Genomic DNA, 24,633 nt, shown 5'->3' on the forward strand with positions numbered 1-24,633 from the left:
ATTGTACAATATAAAATAATAAAACATAGAATACATCAAATACTAAGTATGGATATCTATATGTTTACATGTAGGGTGTCAAAATGGGTAATTCAACTCTTTTAAGCTCATTACCCAATGATGATATGATATTATGATTCAATTGGTTCAAGTATTTGAGTTTGTTTAATTCAATTGAACAATGTTCAAGAATTAGTGGATTAAATGGTTAAACCGTCAACCCATTACAATTCAACTCATTTTATCTATCGAACCAGTTTACTCAATACTCATTTGACTCCTGAATTCATTAGGGTCTAAAAATTCAACTCATTAAAATTTATAGGTTTATGGGTTTTTTTTATAAAACACTGTATAAAACTTTATAAAACCTTAATTGAACAATTTTATTAGAGGGTTTTTTATATTTTATAATTATTTTTATAAGGCTGTTTAAGTATTTATAACAGGTTTTATAAGACACCATATAAAACCTTATAAAAGTTTTTCATTTTATATATTGGTTTTTTTACAAGACATTGTATAAAACCATATAAAACGTTTTTATATTTTTTATATAATAAATTTATAAATGTTTTATCTTGTTTATAAGGCTGTTTAAGGATTTATAACGGGTTTTATAAGACAACGTATAAACAATTGATATGTATGTTGAATTGTACTCATCTCGTTCATCAAGCAAGCACATCGTTTTCAAAAATATGATAAGAACTCAACGATAAGGATATAAAGTGAATAAAACAAAAGAAAAAATCAACATATAAACCACCAATATACTCGTGAGATGAGCATTAATGGATAAAAGAGATCAGAAATGGACCAGTTTGTAGAGAATTCCATAGGCGTTAAGATGTGTGTGGCGTAGAACCTCTCTCGGTAAGCGGATTTGACCGGAGATGAAGAAGCAGAAGAGCAGAAACTGGAAGAGGAGAAACTGGAAGAATAAGAAAAGTAGAAACCCTGAATAGAGAAGCTGGTGACTTTGTTTCCTTTTTTGGGGACATCGACTAATATATACTGAGTCTGAGAGATAATAGTATCTAAAATAACCCACATGTCCAAAATATTGTAACGGCTCTTAATGACCAAACAAAATATTAATTAGCATCGTAAGGTAACTGACCTGTGACGATATTATTGTCACAAGGACTGATCTGTGACGATAAAATAATCTCGAAAATGACGTCGTTTCAACGTCATGGTAATTTACTAATTCGTCGTGTGTTCTCTCTAATTATGTGCTTTTTGTGATCCACCCCAACTATTTTCAAAACGCTTTTCTATACTTGAACTCTAACCCCCAGCAAATAACAACTTAAACTCAATTTAAATTCAAATTCCCTACCCAAACTGTTCTTAATGTGGTAAATTTCAACACTTGTATTAACGGGGTTAAATTGTGGATTAACGGTGTTGACTCAGATTACGACGTGGCATTAGGAGTGAACAAAACGACGTCGTTTTGTTCTTTTTTGCGTGTGTTGTTTCAAAAGCAAAACGACGTCGTTTGCAATTGGGGATTAGAACCAAATCGATTTGGGGATAAATCGAATTTAGGGTTTTTGTTCTTCTTCTTCTCTCGACTGAAACCGAGTGTCGAGAAACTGAAACAAGTGTGGATTGTAATCGATGGGAGCGAGTTGTTGATTAAGTTTCGAGAGTGTAGGTTTCTTGTTCTGTGGTTTTCGAGAGGGAAAGTAGTGAATTTCAAGAGCGTTGGTCTTTAGCTATGTGGGTCGAATCGAAATCAAAGGAATATCGTTCACTGATACGTTTCTTAAGTTCCAATTTCGGGTGTTTCGGAAGACAAAATGAGGTAATAATTTGTCTTTCAACAGTGAATTGAGGATATGAATAGTTAGAATTTTTGTCCATTGTTTTAATGTTGATTTTTCTACGTCGTTTATTGTGACAACGCTGTTGAAGTAACATTCACGGTTTATTATGGTGGGAGTTGGACGACGAGTGATGCAGGGGAAGATTCTTATATTGGTGGTGAGAATTCTACATTTGATTGTAAGGCTGAAGAACTTTATACTATCGTGGGAAATTGTTTGGGTGATTCTTTTTTTGGGAAAAGGTTGTGGTATTGTTACCCTTTTGAAGATTTTAAGGAGCGGAAGGTATTGAGTGCAAGGACTTTTAGTAAGATGTGTTATGGGGCTCGTTGGGTTAAATTTGTTAATGTATTTGTGGCTGAAGCAACAAAGGAACGCGAAGAAGATGCGGAGATTGGTGGTGAGCCGTGTGAGGAGGAAGAAAGGGTTGAAAGAAATGTGGATCCTTTTACTGATGATGATGAGGATGAAGATTTTGACTACCACAATACTCCTCCTAACTCTGATGATGAAGGTGATGATGAGGTTCATGTGAGATTCAAGCCAGGAAGTGGTGAATTGAAGATGCATCAAGTGTTTGAAAGTTTGGATGAGTTCAAGGATGCTTTAGTTGAATACGCTTTAAAAAGTGGAAACAATATTAATCAAAACCGATGGGGGAAAGATAAGTGTGAAGCCGTGTGTGGTGTAAAAGAAAGTGAGATCCCTTGTGAATGGAGGATTTACTGCTCCTATGAAGAGTGTATTGGAAAGTACAAGGTGAAATCATTTGAAGATGAACATGTTTGCACTCTGGATGGATATTGTAAGATCTTGAAATCAAGGGTGATTGCAAAGTTGTTTTTGGATGATGTAAGGTCTGATCCTGACTTTAAACCGAAGACAATGGAGGAAGAAATTTTGAAGAACTTCAATCTGATTGTCACAAGAGACAAGTGTAGAAAAGCAAAGGCAAAAGCATTAGTTGGTTTAAAGTCAATGAAGGAGTTGCTGTTTTGGTATTGGTAGGTTTTGGATGCATGGATTAGTAGGTTTTTGAAGCTTGAAGAAACTAGGCTTGTTTTGGTACGTTTTGGTACGTTTTTGGATGCAAGCCATCGGTTGTGATGTAACTTTTTTTGTTGGTTTTAGGATGTTCTTGATCCGAATGGTGACTAAATTATGTAACTTTTGCCGATGTGAACAAAGTTTCTTTCAATTACTTCTTCGTGTTATCAATCCTTACACATTAGAACACAATTCAAAACAGAAACATCTCAACTCAAAACATAAACATGTATACCAAAATCATCACCAGAACACATACGACCATATTCTTCAAGCTGCGCAGCTCCATTTTGCACTCTCTTATCTCCTTTTCAACCATAGTTTCACAAACACGAGTTTCCATTTGGAGAGTTCCAACCTTTGTTTCACAAGCATTAACACTCTTTTGAAATGTGATTGAGTCTTCTTCCACATTATCCATTTTCAACTTCAAATCCTCAATCTCTTCAACCATACACTGATCAGTCCATTTAAAAGTGTGATACCATTGAGTCTGCACCAATACACGATACTCAAATCAAACAAGCAAAGTAAACAAAATTTACAACAATAATTTGTTAATTGACAATACCTCTTCGGATCTTCTTGGACAAGAGTGAAACAATCTTCCTGGGTTTTTGGCTGTCCTCGACATACCAATTCTTACAGCCTCTCCGCATCTGCATCTGGTTGGGAAGCCTCTTCCTTGATCAGCCATCTCGGTTTCAGTCGAGAGAAGAAGAAGAACAAAAACCCTAAATTCGATTTATCCCCAAATCGATTTGGTTTTAATCCCCAATTGCAAACGACGTCGTTTTGCTTTTGAAACAACACACACAAAAAAAAACGACGTCGTTTTGTTCACTCCTAATGCCACGTCGTAATCTGAGTTAGTACCGTTAATCCATAATTTAACCCCGTTAATACGAGTGTTGAAATTTACCACATTAAGAACAGTTTAGGTAGGGAATTTGAATTTAAATTGAGTTAAGGTTGTTATTTGCTGGGAGTTAGAGTTCAAGTATAAAAAAGCGTTTTGAAAATAGTTGGGGTGGATTTTGGCCGTTTTCCCGAGCTAACTCTTAAAGATTTTGTCTATATAAAATGCAAGTAATTATAACATATCCGTTAATTTGGTGGCATCATGATTCAAGACCATTCACTGTTCTATAAACTGACAATGGAGAAAAAAAAAACTAAAAATTTATTTACAAAGTTGTTTAGGGTCTAATTTTTTCTTTTCTTTCATGACTTTTAAGTTACTAATTTTTAATAATGAATATCTTTCATAGTGTAACTATATATTATATAAGTTCAGTTAAAAATATTCTTCATACATTATCATAAATCACATTACATTTTTTTGTTAAAAAAATTATATAACATAAAAAAATATCAAGGTTTGGCATATTTTGTTCCATATATAGACCATTGCATGATTGTAGACTTGTAGTATACACACTAAATAAAGAAATAGTAATAACAAACCAAACGTGAACAACTTGTGGGATTTTTTTTTTTTTTTTTTTTACAATGTGGGTTTGTTTTTCTTTTCACACTAAAGTTAAACATCGTCCTCCATCCTTCCTCATCATGTCTTACTTTTGTTACGAACTCTCAAACTTAAAACATATCGAACAAGTTTTGTTCATCCCATGACCATCTTTGATCCCCTAAGTCGGTAAAATTCGGAATCGAATGCGTCTTTCACGACGGCTTCGTCTTCCAAAAATGCTAATACGTTGGAAACGTTCAGGTTTAATTTAACGAGGCAACTGCATTTGTGTTATGGAAAAGTTATTGTGTAAACTAGTTTAATACAAACACATGGATAACTTAGCATTCCTTTGTTCATTTCTTTTTTACAGCAAAATAATGTACACAACAAAAAAAACAAAAAAGGTTCCTGGATTCTTAATAGCTTTTTTTACAGAGTCAAATCAATCAGGAAGTCTCTTCTTCAACCTAAACAACCAAAAACTTCAAGGAGAAAACTTCTGCATTTTTTTTTTTGATAATTCACATAGGAAAAAAAATAAATCTTAGCAGAAATCCATGGAAGAGGAGAAGAAAACTATTTTTTTACATTTACTTCCCCTTCAAGTTATCATCATCATTATCTTCCCAGTCTTCTTGACCAAATATTTCCTCAATGATGTTGGAAGTTGGTAGAAGGTCGTTGTTCTTGGTCCAACAATCTGATGTGAGTCTCTGATCATCATACTTATACGACTCATCACCAGATCTGTGACACTCTCTGTTTTCCATTGGGTTGTGACTGAAGATCAAATTGGAGTCTTGTAACTCGAAGGACAAACATGAGTCGTCTTCCACGTTTACCTCCTCACCAACACTGTCTCTTGAAGCTTTATCCATATATACACAATGAGCATCGTTACTTGGTGAGTCTTCTTCTTCTTCTTCTTCTTCATCATCATCGCTGCTGTTGGTTTCTTCTTCTTCTTCTTCTTCCTCGTTATCTTCATACGAGGAGCGATTTGCATTGTTGTCTTCTTCCTCATCTAAAGATTTGGTGCTGTTAAAAATCTTATATTCAACTTGCCACTCGTCATCATCACTGTCGATGTCTAGGGCTTTGAACCGATTCTGGGCACCTCGCCTTCGCAAGATGAAGACATTGAAGTAGTAACTAACAAATTCCTTCATGGTTCTTGAAGGAAACGTTTCCTTTAATTGCCTCCAGAAGTTGCGACCCACTGAAAAAGGATGAGAGTACACAACCCTGTGAAAGAGATCTTCTTCGTCTTCAGTCCATAAGCTTGCAACTTCCTCACCCATTCCACACAACCCCAGCTCCAGAAACCTTTGGTATCCAATCCTTTCAACCATCCCTTCTCTGGCTTCCATGATATGTCGCTGCACGCATCTAATGGAGTATTTATCTGAGAAAAGACATTCCTTTCTTCCTTGGCCAGTTCCACAAAGGTCTGAGTTAGGCATTGGTATGATGCACTTTCCCATCAGCTTCTCTTCCAAGTCACCGTTAGTACCCTCTGACTGATCAAGGACAAACTCAGGAATATCCGCCTGGTGATTAGACCCAAGAGGAACTTGTTTCCTAGGTGGCTGATTCATCAGACAAGAATAAACGTCTCCCACTGGTGAAAGTGGCCTCCAGGTGAAATCCGAATCAGAAGATTGATTAGAGAGAGCTGACTGAGTCGACCCTCCAGACTGAGAATCTTCCTGACACAAATCGGTTATTGGGATCCACGAATACGGTTCAGACGAGTCAAAACCCTTCTCAACATGAATTGCATCATTAGTCCACGTAGGGTTCCGACAGAGATCACTCAGACCGTCTACTGCAACAACAACAAAAAAAACATCCAAAGTTAAAAACACTTGCTTTAAGATAAAACTTAGCAGAACATAGTATATTAAATTCTAGCATTAGAGGTTTTCATTGTTACCTAATACACCTGTCGTCTTCTTCTCCATAGAAGAAACATGATGATACGGATCAGCTTCGTCAAACTGGTTCAGCTGGTCAAGGTTGTTGTAAGTAAGCTGTCTTGCATGCTTAGCATTGCACTCTTGCATCTCTTCAGCATCAAAAGGTCGCTTTAATCCCATTTTTTCTTTTAGAACCTGAATGGTAAAAACCAAAGTCAATTTAGTAACTTTCTTTATAACATTCGTTAAGTTTTGTTACATATGGACAATTCCATAATTAGAGAGACAAACGATGATTGATTTTGATGTTTCAAGGTAGATGTGGGTATTAGTGTAATTTTAAGTTATAGTCAAAAAGTCGAAAGGAATTATTTTTCCCCCAAATTAAAAAATCCCCAAATTCGAAACCTAACCCTAGAATTTTCAATTCACGTCTAAAAATCACAAAATCAAGAGTCCAAAAAACAACGAATCAATCAATTTCAAGTACGAGGAACAAAAGCCCCAAATCAATTTACAGATCTAACGAACCTTAAAGCATCAAAGGTCACGACGAGCAAATTAGGGTTAATAAAATTTGGGGAAAACGTGAAATTAATACAGGGATGTTGAAAAGAATCGATACCCAGAAAAATGCCTAAACAGATCTATCGATTTGTGATCAAAATCAAGAACTCGATCGAAGAAAACCCTAGATTTGAAGATATTCAAGGATGGTATCAAAACAGGTATCAATCGAAAGATAAAATTAAGAAGAAAAAGAAAATTACAATTGATTTGAAGATTGATCTGGGACAAGGAGAGGATCTGAGCGAATTTGTTTGAAACAAAAAAAAAAGAATTGGGAAATTTTCCAAGACTTCTCTTTATGAGGTAGACAAGAAGACAATATAATAAATCATCAAAATGAATTTGTTCAAATAGAGACGATTAGTAGACAATCTAGTACAAACAGTGGTAAAAGGACTGATCTAAATCACTTGAACTAAATTTGATCAAGTTGTTTTTATAATCTTATATATTTGTTCAAGACATTAACCCAGTTCGATCCTTGTACGTAGATTTTTTAAAATTTATGTCTTGTTTTTTTTTTTTTTTTTTTTTTTTTTTTTTGTCTCTGAATATCATTTAGGGATAAATATCAGTTTGTTGTGTTGTAAAAATTGTAATATTGTTTTGCTTAATGAGAAAATGAAGAAGATACTTAGAATTTGTTTTCTTTCAATATTTAATTAGCGGGACATATGAAAACGATTGCTTTGACGTTTTGTTGCCTGATTTGTTTTTTTTCCTCTTTTGCAATAAATTTATAATGACTTTCATTCCCTTAATAACTAATAAGAACAGATTTATTTTTCAAACTCATCCTATAAAAATATGTAATTATATTCTCTCTTCTAGCTATCCACAATCTCCTTTCTCTAATCTTGCTCCTCCAAGAAACTAACACCATCAGCATCGATACCAAATCCTGTGATGAATAACATGTGACCATATTCTTCATGAGACGATTTAAGAGGTAGATATATTATCTTACCTTTGATACTGCCAAATATTTTTTGCACACGATCAACACGAACGGGTCAACACGAACGACTGTTGGTAACAATAAACACGAACGGCTGTTGGTAACACTAAACACGAACGACTGTTGGTAACAATCTTACAGACTCCTTCAGATATTTTTCAAATATATTTTCTTCACCAATTTTAACAGTATATTTTGTTTTTTTTTGGTTTCCGGATTACTATCATTCTGTTTTCTGATAATGATTTATTTTTATTTTAAAAATAGTTGATGAAAAAAAAATATCTTTTTTTAGTACATTATTATTATGATTGAAAGTTAAAACATACAAGTAAGCTTATAGTAATTGAGTTTAAAAATTTGTTTTATAAGATTTTCTTTATAGTAGTGGATTGTTATTGCTCACCAATAACAACAACATAATAATGCTAATTAATTTAATCATAGTAGTAGTGAATTTCAAGAAAACAATAAAATACTACTAAAGAGACACCCAAAAGACAAAGAGACCAATTTAATAAATGCCACAAAAAGCAAAAGTTCACCACGAATTTGCAATTATTCTCCTATCTCCCTGCTTCTTTCATGACTGTTTTTTTGCTGGAACAAACCAAAAAAAAAAGATTAACAATTCTTGGTTTTATAAAGTTTCACTTACACATACTTTTCTCTTAGATCTAAATAATAAATTAAAATTACTTTAATTAATCTCTTCTTAATCATCATTTAACACTTTGCTTATTAATCTTAATTCAGATAATAAAATAAAAAACGAACTCGACGCAGAGCAGAGTAAAAAGAAAAAAAGAGAGAGTGCCCATATAATTGGAATCTCACATTCTCTTCTCTCTCTTCTCTTCTCTTCTGAATCTCTCTCATTGCCATTGTTGTTTGGTTGCTCTCTTTGAAATCTATTAACTTCGGTACGCATCTCAAAAACCCTAAATTGATCTTTGTCGTGGATTTTTGTTTTTTTTGCTGCATTTTTTTTTTTTTTTTGATCTGATCTTGTTCGTCATTCTCGAGATCTCAATCATGGGTTTATCCATAGAATTGTTATAAAGCTATATATTTTTTTTGGGTGAATATTTGTGGAGAGGAAAAAAGCAAAATTCGTTTAATGTATAGATTCACTAGAAGTGGTAATGTTTCTTTTTTTGGGAAAAAGTTTAGATTTTTTTTCTTTTTCTTTTTTTTTTTATCTGTGAGATTTGGTTGCAGCAGGTGGGTTTGATTTGTTTAAAGCTCAGATTTTGATATTTTTTTCCCGTAATTGGCATTGCCCTTTCGAGAGTTTCATCTTCAATTTTGGTTACATCGAGATTTGGTTCTGAATTTTGGCATCTACTTACTACTACTACTAGTGCCAATTTCCTGATTTGGATCATAAAAGAGCTTAAGGTTTGTGGAATTGAAATGGCTTGATGAGGTAATGGATGATGAGACTATGTTACTTCCAAAAATTGAGACTTGTTTGAAAAGAAGCGGATGACAAAGTTCCTGTGGACAGCAGCAACACGGATTAGTGGTGGTTTGATCTTTGTGATATGAGAGGAGGTTCTTGGTACAAGAGTGTTTCCTCTGTTTTTGGTCTCAGACCACGGATCAGAGGGTTGCTTTTCTTCATTGTCGGTGTTGTCGCTTTAGTTACTATTATATCACCATTCACATCCAATTCGTATGATTCTTCTTCGAGTTCGACACTTGTGCCCAACATTTATAGTAACTATAGGAGGATAAAGGAGCAAGCTGCTGTTGACTATCTTGATCTAAGGTCTCTCTCCTTAGGTGCTAGTCTTAAAGAGTTCCCTTTGTGTGGTAAAGAAAGAGAAAGCTATGTGCCTTGTTATAACATTACTGGGAATTTGCTTGCTGGGCTTCAAGAAGGTGAGGAGTTAGATCGGCATTGCGAGTTTGAAAGAGAGAAGGAAAGATGTGTAGTTCGTCCTCCGAGAGACTATAAAATACCACTTAGGTGGCCACTTGGTAGAGATATTATATGGAGTGGGAACGTGAAGATAACCAAAGACCAGTTTCTTTCGTCAGGAACCGTGACAACGAGGTCTCTTTCTTTTGACATACAGTTATAGTTTCCCCATGTATTTGGTTCTGTTCTGTAATTTCTCTAAATCCTTATTATCCTTATTAGGTTAATGTTGCTTGAAGAGAATCAAATAACCTTTCACTCCGAGGATGGACAAGTCTTTGATGGGGTCAAAGACTATGCTCGTCAAATTGCTGAGATGATAGGTTTAGGAAGCGATACTGAATTTTCTCAAGCAGGTGTAAGTATTCTTAATCTTATCATCATACACATCAACTTTCCAGCTCCAATTTTTTCAGAAATTTTCTCATGCTTTCAGGTACGAACTGTGTTAGACATTGGTTGTGGATTTGGTAGCTTTGGTGCACATTTAGTGTCTTTGAAGTTGATGCCTATATGTATTGCTGAGTATGAGGCAACTGGGAGCCAAGTCCAGTTAGCTCTAGAGAGAGGCCTTCCTGCAATGATTGGCAATTTCTTTTCAAAACAGCTTCCTTACCCGGCATTGTCTTTTGACATGGTCCATTGTGCTCAATGTGGCACTACTTGGGATATTAAAGGTAATTACATCAACATTTGTCGGGAGTGTGATACGTTGTCTTTAAATTTGGATAATTGTGCTGATTGTTTTTCCCTTAAGCAGATGCAATGTTACTTTTGGAAGTGGATCGTGTTCTGAAACCCGGTGGATACTTTGTTTTAACTTCTCCTACGAACAAAGCACAGGGAAACTCACCGGATACTAAGAAAACGAGCATTTCGACACGGGTTGATGAGTTATCAAAGAAAATCTGCTGGAGTCTAACAGCTCAGCAGGACGAGACGTTTCTTTGGCAGAAAACTACAGATTCAAATTGCTATTCGTCTCGGTAAGTAGGATCTTGAGACATGTTCTTTGTATTGAAAGTGTAAGTTTGGTTTTCCTCTACTGATGCTTTTTTTTTGGTTTGTGTAGTTCGCAAGGTTCTATACCTCTTTGCAAAGATAGTGATAGTGTTCCGTATTACCACCCACTGGTTCCATGTATAAGTGGAACCACGAGTAAACGCTGGATTTCTGTTCAGAATAGGTCTGCTGTTGCAGGAACAACCTCGGCTGGGCTTGAAACTCATGGAAAGTATCTCTTTTGGTAGCCACTTCATTGCTTCTCTTTTTCACTTGGTACTTTCAGATTGTAACATCTTGTCTTGGGTTATAATTGAATATTTCAGGTTTAAAACCTGAAGAATTCTTTGAGGACACGCAAATATGGAGATCAGCTCTGAAAAATTATTGGTCCTTGCTTACACCTCTAATATTCTCTGACCACCCGAAGAGACCCGGTGATGAAGATCCTCTCCCTCCTTTTAACATGATACGCAACGTGATGGACATGAATGCTCATTTTGGGAATTTGAATGCCGCTTTACTTGATGAAGGCAAATCAGCTTGGGTTATGAATGTTGTCCCAGTCAATGCACGTAATACTCTTCCTATCATACTTGATCGTGGTTTCGCCGGTGTTCTACATGACTGGTGAGTGTGTTTTCTTGCCTTTGAAACTCGCATCAAAACTATTTCCTTTTGATCTATTGTGATATGGTTAAACGCATCAAAACTGTTTTTTTATTCACTGTACAGGTGTGAACCATTCCCGACATATCCTAGAACGTACGACATGCTTCATGCCAATGAACTTCTTACACATCTTAGCTCCGAACGATGCAGTCTAATGGACTTATTCTTGGAGATGGATCGGATTCTTCGACCTGAGGTTCTTATACTAACACCATTCCTTTATTCCCATAAGATCCTCAAAAACCTAATTAGTAATAAACTTGACATACATGTGGTTGGTTTTAATAGGGATGGGTTGTTCTAAGTGACAAGGTGGGAGTAATAGAGATGGCTCGAGCACTAACAGCTCGAGTGCGATGGGAAGCACGAGTCATTGATCTTCAAGATGGTAGTGACCAAAGACTTCTTGTCTGTGAGAAACCATTCCTTAAAAAATAACTGAAAAGCAACATCAAAAAGTTTTCATGCTTCTTTCACCATATTAAAAACACTCACTACACAGTCTTTTTCACTGGTAAGATCTCTCTCTCTATTACTTCAATAGAAATCAAAATCTTGAGCTTCTAAGTAACCAACCAATATGTTATTTGTTTTTAAACAGATCCAAATTTATATATCTCCTGCAAGCTCTGGAGAGAGATCATATCTTTTTGTTTTTGTTATTTCTGGATGGCTTTTCAAAAACTTGAGGAGGAGGCTGGCTCTATATGTAAGTGGAAGCTGTAGCTATGAGTAGAAGAAAGAGTTTAGATTCAAATATTCTTTAATTTTTCTTTTTCCTCATTAAATATTGCTCTGGAACAAAAACAAATGTAGCTATATATATATATATTTCATTCATCCAATTTTTGTTTGCTCTTTTGATTATTGTAAACAGAGATTATTTCTTTTTATTTTATATTCCACAATGTATCTTATTTTGAAGGTTTAAGATGATTAGTAGAATGAGTTGTCTACATGAAACCTGTTTATAAACTTTGAATCTTACCTTAAGTGCAAAAATTTCAGGATTTTTTGTATGATCGATGGAAATAGAAAAAAGTTAAAAAGTTGGAGATGCGGGGGATCGAACCCCGTGCCTCTCGCATGCAAAGCGAGCGCTCTACCATTTGAGCTACATCCCCAATTGGTTATTATGATCTTTCAATAGTTTTATATATTCGAATCTATCTCTTATTCGAGAAGAAGTAACGTTTAGTGTATTGTGAATTTCATCTCTTACAGCTCAAACAAAAAAAGACCCAAGACTTTTGAGCGATATATTTTTTTTTTTTAGTGCGAAAAAGAAGACAAAGGTCTCCTTACTTTATTAAAAGAAAAATAATCAGATTACACATGAATTTGACGTGGAAGTAAAATCTCGTTAGTATCCTCAGTAAACACCGACATAATATAAGAAGGACAAACCTTTAACAACTGCAACCTAACGGTTGAGAAAGTGCATAAATAGCTAATTCGTCAGCAAGACGATTTGCTTCTCTATGTACTTGAGAAATCCAGACTGTCCAGTCCATTGAAAGTAAGTCATAGCACAAACGTACTAGGAACGACAGAGGATGAGTATCACAAATCCTTGTCTTAAGAAAACCAACCACCAACACCGAGTCCACCTATACCTCCAACCGAGTGATCCTCCTCTCCTAAGAAATAGCTAGAACATAGTAAATACCCCATAATTCCGCCATCAGAGCAGAACATACTCATATATTAAGCGCAAAACCGTAAATCCAAGCCCCCTCCTTATCCCGTAGGACACCACCAGCTGAAGCCAACCCATGATTTTCTCGAGAGGCACCATCAGAGTTAATTTTCACCCAGTCCTCTGGCGGAGGAGACCATGCAATCTGTCGCACCGCCCGTTCACCAGCTCGACTCTGCGAACTCGCCAAGACGTGGGCTTGGGATACTTCTTTAGCAATATCTTTAACAAAGTGTACTCTATCCCTGCATTTCCCATTCATCCCAAAAACATTGACGCATCTCCATTTCCATACCCACTACGCTGCCATTCCAAAGATCGTAACCCAGGGTACGTCAAACCGTGGCTTTGTAATCCCCAAGTTTACGTAAATCCATTCCAACAGCGTTTGACGAAAAAACAAATCCATTTTCTCTGGTGCCACAATCCTACTCCACAAACCGACATCGCTGGACAATCCCTAAACACATGGAGAATTGTTTCCTCCCCACTCTTACAGACTTGACAAAGGCCCGAATCACTCAAATGACGCCTAAATCTCTTAGCATTCGTCATGAAAACCTGATTACAGGCCAGCCAAAGGAAGACTTTGACCCTCTCGGGGAGCACTGCCTTCCATATCCTCCCAAAAAGCACTCCATATTCACTTTTAGAACCTCCATTTGAGTTAAAAAGGAGTAAGCAGACTTAATTGTGAATCTCCCATCATCACTCGGACCTCAGGCAATTCTATCTCTTGCTCTAGTAAGAGTATCAACTACCACAACAGCAAGACGTAGTCTATCCAAAGGTGAAATAAACTGCTCGATACGCGTCAAGTCCCATCCAGATCCCTCTATCCAGAGATCCTTCACTCGCAAGTCTACTAACTCTGCTGGTATGTCTCTCAAAGGCACATTCCTCAAAGGTCCCCACATCCATCCACCAATCCTGCCAGAATCTTATGGAACCTCCATCCCTCACTACCCATCTTAAGTCAGGTAATACAACGTCCCTCAGTCCCGTCCCCACACTACGCCAAGTGGAGGACCATGTGGCTTTCACTCTAGTCCAAGAAGTATCATTATAGTCCCTAACTTTATACTTACTCCTTAGCACTCTTGCCCACAGACTCATTCTATCATGAATGACCCTCCACCCAACTTTAGCAATCAAAGCCTTATTCATCACCTCAAGAGACTTAATTCCCAATCTCCCATCCTTCTTTGACAAACAAACCTTTTTCCAAGACACAAGGTGTTGTCTCTTTTTCTCCACGGTACTCCCCCAAATAAAACTTCTAGAAAGTTTATCTAAACTTTTCATAGTAGACCTTGGCAGCAGGATAGTACTCATCGATTGAACTGGAATCGAGCTGAGAACAGATTTAGTCAACGTGATACGACCTGCCAAACTCAAGACTTTGCCTTTCCAACCCGACAGTTTTATTGACACCCTTTCCAAAACACTTCCATATGTATCCTTATTTATCCTTTTATGAAGGAGAGGCATACCTAAATACTTCCCAAGATCAGTTATTCGCTGGATGCCACTCTCTACACTTATCTATATCCCCAGATCACAGCTTACGTTTGCGGAGAAATAAATTTTGGATTTCTCCAAGCTTACTTTCTGTCCCGACGCCACACAAAAGGTCTCCAACACCCTCCTAATTACTCGTATCTGTACTAATGATGCTTCAAAAAATAATATTAAATCGTCTACAAAACATCGATGAGATAGTTTAGGTCCACCTCTTAACAGACTGATTGGTTTCCACTCCTTCAAGCCTATAGACCAATCAATCTGATGACATAATCTCTCTAGACACAACACAAACAGATACGGGGAGAGAGGATCTCCCTGACGAAGTCCACGGGAAGGTTGGAACGCCTTTGTTCGTTCCCCATTTAGCAACACACTCATCGAGGGTCCTATCACACACTTCATAATCCACCATATCCACGCCTCCTGTAACTATGCTGCCTGTAGTGTATCTTCAAGGAAGTCTCATTTGACTCTATCATAAGCTTTTTCAAGATCGAGCTTAAGTAACATCCAACCTTTGGTGCCTTTCTTTCTTGTTATAGAGTGTGCTGCTTCTTGTACTATAAGAATATTATCAGTACTAAGTCAACCTGGAATGAAGCTAGATTGCGCTGATCCTGTCAACATAGGCATCACAGCTTGGAGCCGCATAACCATAGTTTTCGTGATCGTCTTGAATAAGACATTGCACAAGCTAATCGGTCGTAAGTGCTTAATTGTCTCTAGTTTTTGTAATTTTGCTATCAGAACTACCAAAGCATCATTCGTATGCGATGGTAACTCACATGTTTCAAAGAATTTCAACACAAACCGTACTACAGATTCTCTAATTGTATCCCAACACTCCTCATAAAAGATAGGTTGAAAACCGTCCGGTCCAGGAGCCTTAACCTTCCCCATACTCCTCAAAGAACTTTCAACTTCCTGTACGATGAATGGAAAATTAAGCCTCTGCAGATCCGACTGTGAAAAATGGATAAAACACTTAGCAGGCAGCTTACTAACATTCTGATCCACATCCTACAGTGAATACAGCCGTTTAAAATAAGACACAACCATCTCCTCAATCTCATATGTGTCCGAAATCCACCGACCACCATCCCTTTTAACATCTCAATTCGATTTTGTCTTCTACGAATGATAGTAGAGGTATGAAAGAAACGTGTATTGCGATCCCCCAAAGCTATCAGCTTCTCACGAGACTTCTGGAACCAAATCAACTCCTCCTGTTCCAAAATCTCATCAAACTCTTTGGCCAACACACCTTCCCTTTCCAATAATTCATCTGTCTAAGACAGTGCCAACACGTCATGTATACTCTACAACTCCTCCACTGTTTTATCCTTTTTACGCTGCACATCCCCAAACACCTCCGCATTCCACCGCTTAAGTTTGACCCATAAAATATTCAATGCCTCCGGAGTTGAGATATCATTCTTCCAAGAGGCATCTAAATGATCTTTGAAGCTTTCATGCTTTAGCCAGGCCGCCTCAAACCAGAAAGGTCTCCTTCTCGGGTCCCCCTTCACCACCGGACACAACTGGAGAAACAAAGGAGCATAATCTGACGACAGGAAGGGTGAGTGTGTACATGTAGGTTCCTGCCATTTCAATCTTCCATTCGCACAACAGAGCACCCGATCTAGTCTCTTCGCCACAAAATTCCTCTCCTCACAACCTCTTTTCCAGGTAAACTTAGAGCCCTTAAACCCCATATCTATCAGAGATAGGTTATCAATCCAAGCTCCAAACTCAAGGGAATCAGTAAACAGGCACCCATTACCTCCAGCTCTTTCATCCAACCACAAGATAGTATTGAAGTCACCTCCAATAATCATCGGCTCTGATATGTTACGCATCACACCCTCGAGCTCATTGCACAAGCCGCTTTTCCTACTAACCAAAGGAGCAGCATAAACAACAATAAAATGACATCAATCAGCATCCTTTGTAACTGTAGCATAGATATATTGAGTAGACGACTGTATAATCTCCATCACACCAACGCTAGACCTCCATAAGAGTCAAAGTCCTCCACTCTGACCAACAGCATAACTCTGAAGCAATTATCAAACCCAAGTCCCTGACAAATACATTGCGCCCTATCACCACTCGCATGAGTCTCAAACAACGCAAGAACATCAGACTTAAACCTTTTTAACAAATACCGAATGGACCGTCAGAAATTGGGTTTATTCTCCCCTGGAAATTCCAAAATAAATAATTCATCATGAATATATAGCAAAGAAAGCGAATTACCGGGACGAGTTGTTAAACTCGATTATCCCCCACCACCCCATCTGGCGGATCTTCAACAACGGCTAGCTCCATATCCATCTATGGTGCTACGACCGCTTTCATTGCCCCTGATCTTCCTCCATTCGCCACTTGCGTAACTAGAGACCCACTATCCCCTTCGATCATTTCTATCCTATCAAACAAACCGCCGACACGACCAACTCCGACACTCTTAACTCGTAAGCGCTTCCCAGATTCCGCCAATTTGACTTCCCCCGTGTCGAACAAAAGATAAGTCCCCTCATGGGCCTATTTGTAACAGGTTTTGGATTCGGCCCATTATTAACTATCCTTAATGGACCTGATCCTTTCTTATTAGACAAACCATCCTTTGCAACCCCTGAAAGTTTCGAGCTCGGCCCATTACCCACTCTCCCCTTTGATTGATTACCACTCCTCGAATCATGTTGTTTATTTGATATCGGGATATTTTCCTTTTTTGATTCCAACAATCTCGAATCTCCATCAGACAAAGGAATATTACTATCTTCAACCAACTTCCCAAACTTCTTAGATATGACAATATTTCCGGGATCCGACGCAATCAAACGATCCTCTCAGATCTGAACCGGTCCAACCGTCGATCCACCATCCGTCGACCCACCAGCCGTAAAAGTTACCGCCGCTGGTGGTGATTTTGCTCGCCCCACCAACTATGAATTAGCGTGAACCCATCTTCCTCTTGTGATACCACTAACGAATTCCCCATTGTTTCACTAGTAACCACCGCCACTGGTTTCTCCACAATCTTCTTAGGACAATTATGCACAATATGCCCAAACAAACCACAAAGCGAACAAATGTTCGTCAGACCCTCATAAGACACAAAGTAACGACCCTCATTAATCATGATCGTCCCTTTCAAGGGTTTCCGTAAGTTTACTTCCACACATATACGAGCAAACCGACCTCTCTCAAAGTTCAAGGTGGTTAGGTCCACCTTAATTGGATTTCCTAAACCCTTTGCTAAACTCATAAGAATTCTCTATGGTAGAAGTTAAAAGAGAGGTTGGAAACCCTAACCCAAACCGGGGTTGTGACAATATCATCAACCAACGGATCAAACTCCGGCGACCATGTTTGGACCATAAGACAACTCCCGAACGCCCGCCATGGCCCCCTGTTAGTGCTGCCAGATATTCCTCCTCCAATTGAAACCGTACCATAAAAAATTGGCATGGTAGATCCATCTATACATCGTCCCTTTCGGCTTCCACAGTTCCCTTAACTTCTTCACCATCACCGAAATGTCGACATGTCGCCCTAACACCCTCACCAACCTCAACTGCTTCCACATTCCATTCATAATCTCTATGACTTCCGGTTCAATGGTGACCACAGGTTCTCCGTTCTCCCCTGCTAGAAATTCCAGTCGAACTCTCTGCTCAACAAACGCATCATCCAAAAGCTCTTCCGACTTTAACCTTCCCCCGATACTACCCCCCAACAACCTTCTCCATCTATGTCCCGCGAGGATCCAGAGGATCTCTCAGCGGCCTTTCTCGCTCACCCACATCCATCATCGTCGCATCGTTTTCTCCCAAAACCCTAGCCATCTTTTACTATGTATTGTGAGTGATATGGTTATATTGTGAGCAATTTCTCCATTAAACGTTTGTGAGCAATTTCTCCGTTAAACGTTAGTGTTTAACGTTTAACGTTTTTTGAACGGAGTAATGTAGCAATAATGTTCATTAGCTGACGGAAGCCAAAGAACAAAAATTATAGAAAAAGAGTTTTGGAGATTGCTTAAGAAGCAGTTAAGCAGTTTGTTTACAAACTAATTTAGATCTCGATATGGTTTAGCGTACATACACTCATATATTTGACAGATACAACTTTACGACAAAGATAATAAAGAAACGAAAAGGTTGGAGATTTCAACAAAATAACTATAATATCATTTCAATCTTATTATAAAATAGAGTTGCAAGGGTGCACAAAAAAAAAATAGAGTTGCAATATCATTAGATCTATTATAGAGCGAAAAAAACATAAACGACGAAATAGGAATAACTAATATCTCGATATGCTTTATTAGGCTATTGATATAAATAAAAAACCTTCCAACATAAAATAATTCATTAAAAATAAATAAAAAATAGTCGATAAGAATTTAGACATGATGCCCAACTTGCGTTCGGTCCGTGGTAAGACAAGACCATAAGGTCCATAAGTGATAGAAGACGCATGAAATTATTAAGATACTGGCGACAATGCCGCATGAAATTAGTAAGATAGTTGGGGTCGAAAGACTCATTTTGTTTGTTTCTTCAACGCAACGAAAATTGTTTCTTCTAACTCTTTCTCTCGTATCTTCCTTCTCTTCTAAATAAGCTTCTTATGACACATTAGAGTCATATAATGCATAAATATATATAATTCCTATTTGCCTTATCTCCATAACTTGCTAATTAAAGTTTACATAATCGAAAATTTTAACTTTAGAAAATATATTAAAAATAACGAAAAATAAGAATTTACATAACAATAAGATACATAATACATATACAATTCTTCTAACGTGATATATAGACACCGCCAATCATTTTAGGATATATATAAGATGTTTTCCTCTTTTTGATAGATTTATATACATGCCCTAATCCTGTTAAATATTGAATATGCAAATGAAATTTTACTTTTTAAGTTGTGAATCGTTACAAAATGTAATGCTACTTAACCTAGTTATTACGTACGTGTCAAAATTATTTGATCAAATTAAATTCTAGAATCTTGTTTTACCAACTTTTTTTCATGTTTATTCATTCGTTAAATTGATATAGTTTTCATTCTACCTAGCCCCGTCTCAAAAAAATTCGAGATAAAAATGAAACGGTGTTATTTTAAAATATTCTTCCACACTAAAGAGATTATAAAACGTAACTGATAATTTTTCCACAAAGTCTTCCTTGGATTATGTCACAAAAGTCCATATGTTTTCACATTTGTTAAACTAATCAATGTGCCATATGCATACTTTAGAATATTAATTGTATCCCTCGTTGGCTAATTCCAATGTTGAAAGGGAGAAATTAATCATACGTTGGTTCACAAGTAAATTAATCTTATGTCGGAAATACAGGATAAAAACATTGCACTACAAAAAATGTGTTGTTTTAAATCATTTATTTTTATATTTGCATCAGAATTAAGTGATGTAAATATAATTTGTATCACTTTAAAAAATAATTTACTATTTGTTGATGCAAATAGTTTACATCAATTTATTTCAAACTGATGTTATATAATAGTATATATTAATTATGATATCGTACAAACTTAATCACTGAACTAAAAATATGTGAATCTATCTATATGTATACATTCTAAACTCTACACACACACAACAAAATAGATATATTCTCAAAATATATATTATATACACGCAGCCACGAATATACACGTATATTTGTGTTGGTTTGTTCGCTCATGTGTTCTGTAAAAATTGTCATGCCAGAATATGCAGATGATATAATAGGATAAGAGCATTAAAGAACTTTGCAAGAAAGTTAAAGCAAATGAGAATTAAAAAATGTTCTTAAAAAAATAGAAGGTACCTAATTCCCTCAACACATTAACCAGTCATTGTGGAATTCCCTTTGTATTATTAGTCTAAAAATTCCATTACTCATTTCCTTTTTTTGTTTGAGTAAAAATTAATAAATTACCTTCCAAAATTAGAATACAAAAAAATTAACTATCTTCTATTTTTGACAGCAAAATTTTTATAGATAATCACATATATAAAATATAGAAAACATGAATTGGAAAAATAACAAATCGTTGATTGGTTGGTCGCATTTGTTCAAACCAATTAAAATCTTCATGTGCAAGACTCCAACCCTTAACTTTTCTAAAGATTCTTCTTTAAAATCCAACTTTAGTTATCTCTTTTTCTTTTCTTTTTTTTCCTATTTAATTTTATTTTGGGGAATGTATTACAATTTCTTTTTTTTTTTAATATGGTAGAAAAGTAAAGAGTGATTTCTTTTTTAGCATCCCATGCAAAGCACGCACAAAAGAGATTCTCCCGTGACACGTTTCGACTTACTTGCTTCTTCTTAACTTTGTTTTCTGTCTGAATATCCCCTTTGTCTGTATTAAATACGGACTCCCGAATATTTCTCCACTCTATCTTTCTCCTTTTTCTTATATTCTTCTTCTCTTTTTACATGCTATTATTTTTCTTTCAACATATTATTATAAATTTTCCATAGCCAAGTGTTTTAACACGAAAAAAAAGCTGACAAAACAATTAGATGTAAAACCATATTTTTCCAAACAATATATTTAAAAGTTTTGATTTAGATCAGTTTGATTCACTTTGATATATTGGATTGATCATCATATCGCCTCTAGTAAATAAATACTGATTTAGAACCTAGGTTATATTTTTTTTAAGACAAGCGATTTAATAATAGAGAAATACAAGAATATAAAAAAAACCTTTCTCAAAAAAAAAAAAAAAAAAGAAATACAAGAATATACCTAAGTCACTAAAACTTATGTCAATAACTATACTTTTTTCAAATGACTTTTTTTTTTCCTTTGTCGGCTCGCAAAAGAATTCAATTTTCCACTTTTATGGCGTCCAAAAGAGGATAAAGATACGAGTAGTCCAAGTTACGTTCCGTTCCGTTCATCGTGTATATATTAAAATATTATTTTCATTTTTGAGAAACACAAATTTTTATTAGAGATATTTGACAAAATGATATATTTTTCAAACATAATTAGAAAAATGATATATTTACTATTTATAATTAGAAAAAACCATATTGATCACTGTTGGTCTATTTTCTCAGTTTTCTTTGCCATTCAACAATCTTTTTAATTACACTTCATGCCATTGTATTTCTCTTTTTTTTCTTATTTCTTGATTTCTTAAAATAATTGTTAATATATTTTTTTTGGAAAACTTCTTAAATACAAAAAAAATTTATATTTTTTTATTTACAATTTGATATGAATTTTGTTTAATATTTTTTAATATATTATATATATATATATATTGTATCCGTACATATTTTTAAGTGTACAGATGTCTATACACTTTATTAAGTGTACAGATGTCTGTACACATAATTAAGTGTATAGATGTCTGTAAACATAATTAAGTGTACATATGTCGGTACACATATTTGGTGGATGGTTAAAACCGTACTCAAATATTGCTGGACAGTATGAATCTATCTAACATGCAGGATGATTTGAACTGTACTGCAATGATTTTGTAAAAATTTATCTGTACACTTAATAATGTGTATAGACATCTGTACACTTGTGTATAAACATCTGTACACTTAAAAAAGTGTATGGATACAAAGATGTATATATTATATTTAAAAAATATTAAACAAAATTCATATCAAATTGTAAAGAAAAAAATACATAATTTTTCTGTATCTAAAAAGTTTTCTAAAAAAGATTATATTAATAATTATTTGAAAAATCAAGAAAAAAGAAGAAAAAATGAATAACGTCATGAGATGTAAAATAAAATAAAAAACCTCTATCTCTCTTCTATTCTCCGCTTTCTCCTTCTCTCTCTCTCCCTCTCTCCTCTTTCTTTCCAAACCCATTGACCAAGACATTTCGGTAATGTCCCTCTATCACCTATGTCCCATTCTGATTTCTATTTCTACTCAACTCTATTTCACACCATCATGTTTTTTCTACTGTAAATAGTGAGTGTATCAAACTGATAATTAAGTTTCATAAATGTACTAAAACCCCCAACAAACCCTTTTTATTATAATTGATGTGGTCTAATTTGTTTGGTCTGGTCTGGTCTGGTCCGGTCATACACTTACTAACGATCAGTTTATACCAAATCCTTGACATAATTTCTCCAATATAGACCACATTGGACCTAATAATAAATGTTTGTTTTGTTTGGGATATAAAAAATTCCTGTTTTATCATTAATTATAATTTTCTAGTCTGGCTTTAACTGAACTGACCTGGTTCAGTTTGTTTGTATATATATCCACCCTAATTTCGAATAATTGCTTAAAGGCAGGGATGATATCATGATAACAAATATGTTAAATTAATTGTTATAGTTCATGGGTTTGTAGAAAGTAACTAAAAGTTTCGATTTTTTGGGCAACTAAAAGAGCATAAAGTACTATGTTATTTATACTTAAGAAAATAGTAGCATATTGATTAATACCACAACTAGGTAACAACCCGCACTATATGGAGGATAATTCGACTCAAATAAAATTATTACAAGTAAAATTATTATTTGGAATTTAAGGTGTCATAATAATAATTTTACACATAATTTTATTTATTTATTCAAATTTATATTTAATTATTTGGTGTAAAAATATATTTCATCCGTGAAATGTAGAAAATAACGTTAATTATTGTGATAATTGTGATAATGTTATTTATTTTTAAGATTATTATAATAATTAATATACTCCATTTGTTTCATAAAGAGTGTCATTTTAGAATTTTATTTTTGTTTCACAAAGAATATTATTTTACATATCCAATGCACTATTTTATATTTTGAATACATCTTTTTCATTAGATTTTCTAGTTTTACCGTTAATCTATGACTAAATTAACCCATTAAACATTTATTAAATAAGAGCATATATGCATATTTTAATATTTTCTTAATTTGTGTGAAAATGTGTCAAAATGACACTTATTGTGAAACAAAGGGAGTACTTGAATAATCATCAAATTTTTAAAAATTGGAGAATGAGTTTTGTATTTCAAAAAGTTAAATAGATGAATAAGTTTTTTAATAGGTTATGAAATGCAATTTACTTTAAATAATTAAATATGTTATGAAACTGATAATTAAATTATTAACTATATTTTCTTTTTTTAATAGTTGATGAAGTCTTTCATTTTAAAAAAATAATAGAAAGAAACATTACCTTATATATTCTAATGACACATTTATGTAAATAATAATGAAATAAAGATTTCCTTATATATTTTAATAGCACATTTAATAAATTAAAAGACTTATTTTTGTAAATATGTTTATCTTGAGATGCTTAATTGCAATTAAATTTCCAAATCGTTCTGGCGACGACACAACAGCATTTTAAACAAAATGCTTCTTTATTAATATATAGGGGATACTTAGAATTCAAAGAATTATATAGAAAATATGAAATATTTGAATTGGATATCCAAAATTTTAGGATATGCATGTCGGAGGGTCTGTCCCAAGATTTTATGTTTGGCATTAGATGCCAATTGGTTTCTTCAAACATATTAAAAAATAAAAGGTGCGCAAGCTGGTAACAATAAAAGTATCATATTTACGGTTTAGTTATCAAACGACCAAAAACATATTTCCTCCAATTAGCTGCCAAGTAAGTTATCCTCACGTTTAAGCATTGCAAAGTACTACTTCTAAGAGGACGAGATTCTCACAATTTTAAATACTTTACAACTTCTAAATGCGCTTTTATTTTGCCTTATTTATAAAATTGATTGTTTGTCAATCACAACATTACATATATCACAAAACCTGAGCTCCTATCATCAAAATCATATTGATTTAGCCCAAAATTGTATTAGTGTGTAAGTATATTTTGGTTTTAATGTACAATATCAAAAAGTAATTTGTGTTACATATATGTGCATCAAATTTTAAGAGAGTGAAGCATATGAGATATTAATTTTGTTTATTGGTCTTCATCGAAACCTAGGTACAAAA

General features: G+C 34.9%; 7 protein-coding genes and 1 non-coding gene across 15 annotated transcripts; 2 read left to right on the forward strand and 6 right to left on the reverse strand.

Moving 5' to 3' along the window:
* The first annotated feature begins 1,179 nt into the window (after positions 1 to 1,179).
* Positions 1,180 to 2,996, forward strand: LOC147945272 (uncharacterized). Its single transcript, XM_087509180.1, has 4 exons — positions 1,180 to 1,201; positions 1,927 to 2,789; positions 2,847 to 2,903; positions 2,970 to 2,996. Exons 1-4 carry the CDS (start codon positions 1,180 to 1,182, stop codon positions 2,994 to 2,996), a joined length of 969 nt encoding a protein of 322 aa, XP_087365306.1.
* A 30-nt stretch (positions 2,997 to 3,026) lies between these two features.
* Positions 3,027 to 3,582, reverse strand: LOC104783496 (uncharacterized protein At4g04775-like). Its single transcript, XM_087510061.1, has 2 exons — positions 3,457 to 3,582; positions 3,027 to 3,378 (listed from the first exon to the last, which is right to left on the reverse strand). Exons 1-2 carry the CDS (start codon positions 3,580 to 3,582, stop codon positions 3,100 to 3,102), a joined length of 405 nt encoding a protein of 134 aa, XP_087366187.1. The 3' UTR covers positions 3,027 to 3,099.
* Positions 3,583 to 4,664: 1,082 nt separating this feature from the next.
* Positions 4,665 to 7,474, reverse strand: LOC104779669 (uncharacterized). Of its 2 annotated transcripts, none has more exons than XM_010504056.3 (3): positions 7,052 to 7,474; positions 6,299 to 6,476; positions 4,665 to 6,190 (listed from the first exon to the last, which is right to left on the reverse strand). In XM_010504056.3, exons 2-3 carry the CDS (start codon positions 6,459 to 6,461, stop codon positions 4,953 to 4,955), a joined length of 1,401 nt encoding a protein of 466 aa, XP_010502358.1. In that variant the 5' UTR covers positions 6,462 to 6,476; positions 7,052 to 7,474; the 3' UTR covers positions 4,665 to 4,952. The 2 variants fall into 2 exon arrangements, with proteins under 2 accessions (XP_010502358.1, XP_010502359.1); XM_010504057.3 differs by having other exon boundaries at positions 4,665 to 6,187; positions 7,052 to 7,322.
* An 883-nt stretch (positions 7,475 to 8,357) lies between these two features.
* On the forward strand, positions 8,358 to 12,341 carry LOC104779671 (putative methyltransferase PMT5). Of its 7 annotated transcripts, none has more exons than XM_087509799.1 (10): positions 8,404 to 8,732; positions 9,174 to 9,871; positions 9,959 to 10,094; positions 10,173 to 10,413; positions 10,497 to 10,722; positions 10,809 to 10,970; positions 11,065 to 11,368; positions 11,474 to 11,606; positions 11,699 to 11,924; positions 12,012 to 12,341. In XM_087509799.1, the coding sequence occupies exons 2-7, from the start codon at positions 9,357 to 9,359 to the stop codon at positions 11,075 to 11,077; spliced, it is 1,293 nt and encodes a 430-aa protein (XP_087365925.1). In that variant the 5' UTR covers positions 8,404 to 8,732; positions 9,174 to 9,356; the 3' UTR covers positions 11,078 to 11,368; positions 11,474 to 11,606; positions 11,699 to 11,924; positions 12,012 to 12,341. The 7 variants fall into 7 exon arrangements, with proteins under 7 accessions (XP_087365924.1, XP_087365925.1, XP_087365926.1 ...); XM_087509800.1 differs by having other exon boundaries at positions 8,417 to 8,732; positions 9,031 to 9,871; XM_087509796.1 differs by having other exon boundaries at positions 8,417 to 8,732; positions 9,031 to 9,871; positions 10,809 to 10,965; positions 11,064 to 11,368.
* Positions 12,342 to 12,461: 120 nt separating this feature from the next.
* TRNAA-UGC (transfer RNA alanine (anticodon UGC)) lies at positions 12,462 to 12,534 on the reverse strand. Its single transcript has one exon. It is a non-coding gene; the product is annotated as a tRNA-Ala (tRNA).
* Positions 12,535 to 13,889: 1,355 nt separating this feature from the next.
* LOC147945273 (uncharacterized) lies at positions 13,890 to 15,948 on the reverse strand. Its single transcript, XM_087509181.1, has 4 exons — positions 15,901 to 15,948; positions 15,227 to 15,599; positions 14,929 to 15,074; positions 13,890 to 14,654 (listed from the first exon to the last, which is right to left on the reverse strand). The coding sequence occupies exons 1-4, from the start codon at positions 15,946 to 15,948 to the stop codon at positions 13,890 to 13,892; spliced, it is 1,332 nt and encodes a 443-aa protein (XP_087365307.1).
* A 7-nt stretch (positions 15,949 to 15,955) lies between these two features.
* On the reverse strand, positions 15,956 to 16,936 carry LOC109132431 (uncharacterized). The gene is made up of 3 exons (XM_019244040.2): positions 16,896 to 16,936; positions 16,643 to 16,789; positions 15,956 to 16,529 (listed from the first exon to the last, which is right to left on the reverse strand). The coding sequence occupies exons 1-3, from the start codon at positions 16,934 to 16,936 to the stop codon at positions 15,956 to 15,958; spliced, it is 762 nt and encodes a 253-aa protein (XP_019099585.2).
* A 37-nt stretch (positions 16,937 to 16,973) lies between these two features.
* On the reverse strand, positions 16,974 to 18,490 carry LOC147945274 (uncharacterized). Its single transcript, XM_087509182.1, has 4 exons — positions 18,445 to 18,490; positions 18,093 to 18,290; positions 17,626 to 17,900; positions 16,974 to 17,183 (listed from the first exon to the last, which is right to left on the reverse strand). Exons 1-4 carry the CDS (start codon positions 18,488 to 18,490, stop codon positions 16,974 to 16,976), a joined length of 729 nt encoding a protein of 242 aa, XP_087365308.1.
* Positions 18,491 to 24,633: the final 6,143 nt, after the last annotated feature.

This window comes from Camelina sativa, chromosome 4, assembly GCF_030686135.1.
Source record: "Camelina sativa cultivar CO46 ecotype springtype chromosome 4, ASM3068613v1".
In the NCBI taxonomy this organism is placed as follows: domain Eukaryota; kingdom Viridiplantae; phylum Streptophyta; class Magnoliopsida; order Brassicales; family Brassicaceae; genus Camelina; species Camelina sativa.

What these genes read in the sequence shown, in the direction of transcription:
- LOC147945272 (XM_087509180.1), top strand. Translation starts at nt 1,180, where the DNA reads ATGACGTCGTTTCAACGTCATG. An exon ending in GACGTCGTTTCAACGTCATG is followed by an intron (nt 1,202 to 1,926) that starts GTAATTTACTAA and finishes ACGCTGTTGAAG; the next exon opens with TAACATTCACGGTTTATTAT. An exon ending in AAGAAACTAGGCTTGTTTTG is followed by an intron (nt 2,904 to 2,969) that starts GTACGTTTTGGT and finishes TGTTGGTTTTAG; the next exon opens with GATGTTCTTGATCCGAATGG.
- LOC104783496 (XM_087510061.1), bottom strand. Translation starts at nt 3,582, where the DNA reads ATGGCTGATCAAGGAAGAGGCTTCCCAACCAGATGCAGATGCGGAGAG. An exon ending in GTCCAAGAAGATCCGAAGAG is followed by an intron (nt 3,379 to 3,456) that starts GTATTGTCAATT and finishes GTATTGGTGCAG; the next exon opens with ACTCAATGGTATCACACTTT.
- LOC104779669 (XM_010504056.3), bottom strand. Translation starts at nt 6,461, where the DNA reads ATGGGATTAAAGCGACCTTTTGATGCTGAAGAGATGCAAGAGTGCAAT. An exon ending in GAAGACGACAGGTGTATTAG is followed by an intron (nt 6,191 to 6,298) that starts GTAACAATGAAA and finishes TTGTTGTTGCAG; the next exon opens with TAGACGGTCTGAGTGATCTC.
- LOC104779671 (XM_087509795.1), top strand. Translation starts at nt 9,357, where the DNA reads ATGAGAGGAGGTTCTTGGTACAAGAGTGTTTCCTCTGTTTTTGGTCTC. An exon ending in TCAAATTGCTATTCGTCTCG is followed by an intron (nt 10,723 to 10,808) that starts GTAAGTAGGATC and finishes TGGTTTGTGTAG; the next exon opens with TTCGCAAGGTTCTATACCTC. An exon ending in ATCGGATTCTTCGACCTGAG is followed by an intron (nt 11,607 to 11,698) that starts GTTCTTATACTA and finishes TGGTTTTAATAG; the next exon opens with GGATGGGTTGTTCTAAGTGA.
- LOC147945273 (XM_087509181.1), bottom strand. Translation starts at nt 15,948, where the DNA reads ATGACGTGTTGGCACTGTCTTAGACAGATGAATTATTGGAAAGGGAAG. An exon ending in TGAATTATTGGAAAGGGAAG is followed by an intron (nt 15,600 to 15,900) that starts GTGTGTTGGCCA and finishes CATTTTTCACAG; the next exon opens with TCGGATCTGCAGAGGCTTAA. An exon ending in GATCCTCTCTCCCCGTATCT is followed by an intron (nt 14,655 to 14,928) that starts GTTTGTGTTGTG and finishes CTGGGGATATAG; the next exon opens with ATAAGTGTAGAGAGTGGCAT.
- LOC109132431 (XM_019244040.2), bottom strand. Translation starts at nt 16,936, where the DNA reads ATGGGGTGGTGGGGGATAATCGAGTTTAACAACTCGTCCCG. An exon ending in GAGTTTAACAACTCGTCCCG is followed by an intron (nt 16,790 to 16,895) that starts GTAATTCGCTTT and finishes TTTGTTAAAAAG; the next exon opens with GTTTAAGTCTGATGTTCTTG. An exon ending in GACTCTTATGGAGGTCTAGC is followed by an intron (nt 16,530 to 16,642) that starts GTTGGTGTGATG and finishes TTTGGTTAGTAG; the next exon opens with GAAAAGCGGCTTGTGCAATG.
- LOC147945274 (XM_087509182.1), bottom strand. Translation starts at nt 18,490, where the DNA reads ATGGCTAGGGTTTTGGGAGAAAACGATGCGACGATGATGGATGTGG. An exon ending in TGCCAATTTTTTATGGTACG is followed by an intron (nt 17,901 to 18,092) that starts GTTTCAATTGGA and finishes TTATGAGTTTAG; the next exon opens with CAAAGGGTTTAGGAAATCCA. An exon ending in CAATGGGGAATTCGTTAGTG is followed by an intron (nt 17,184 to 17,625) that starts GTATCACAAGAG and finishes TGTTACAAATAG; the next exon opens with GCCCATGAGGGGACTTATCT.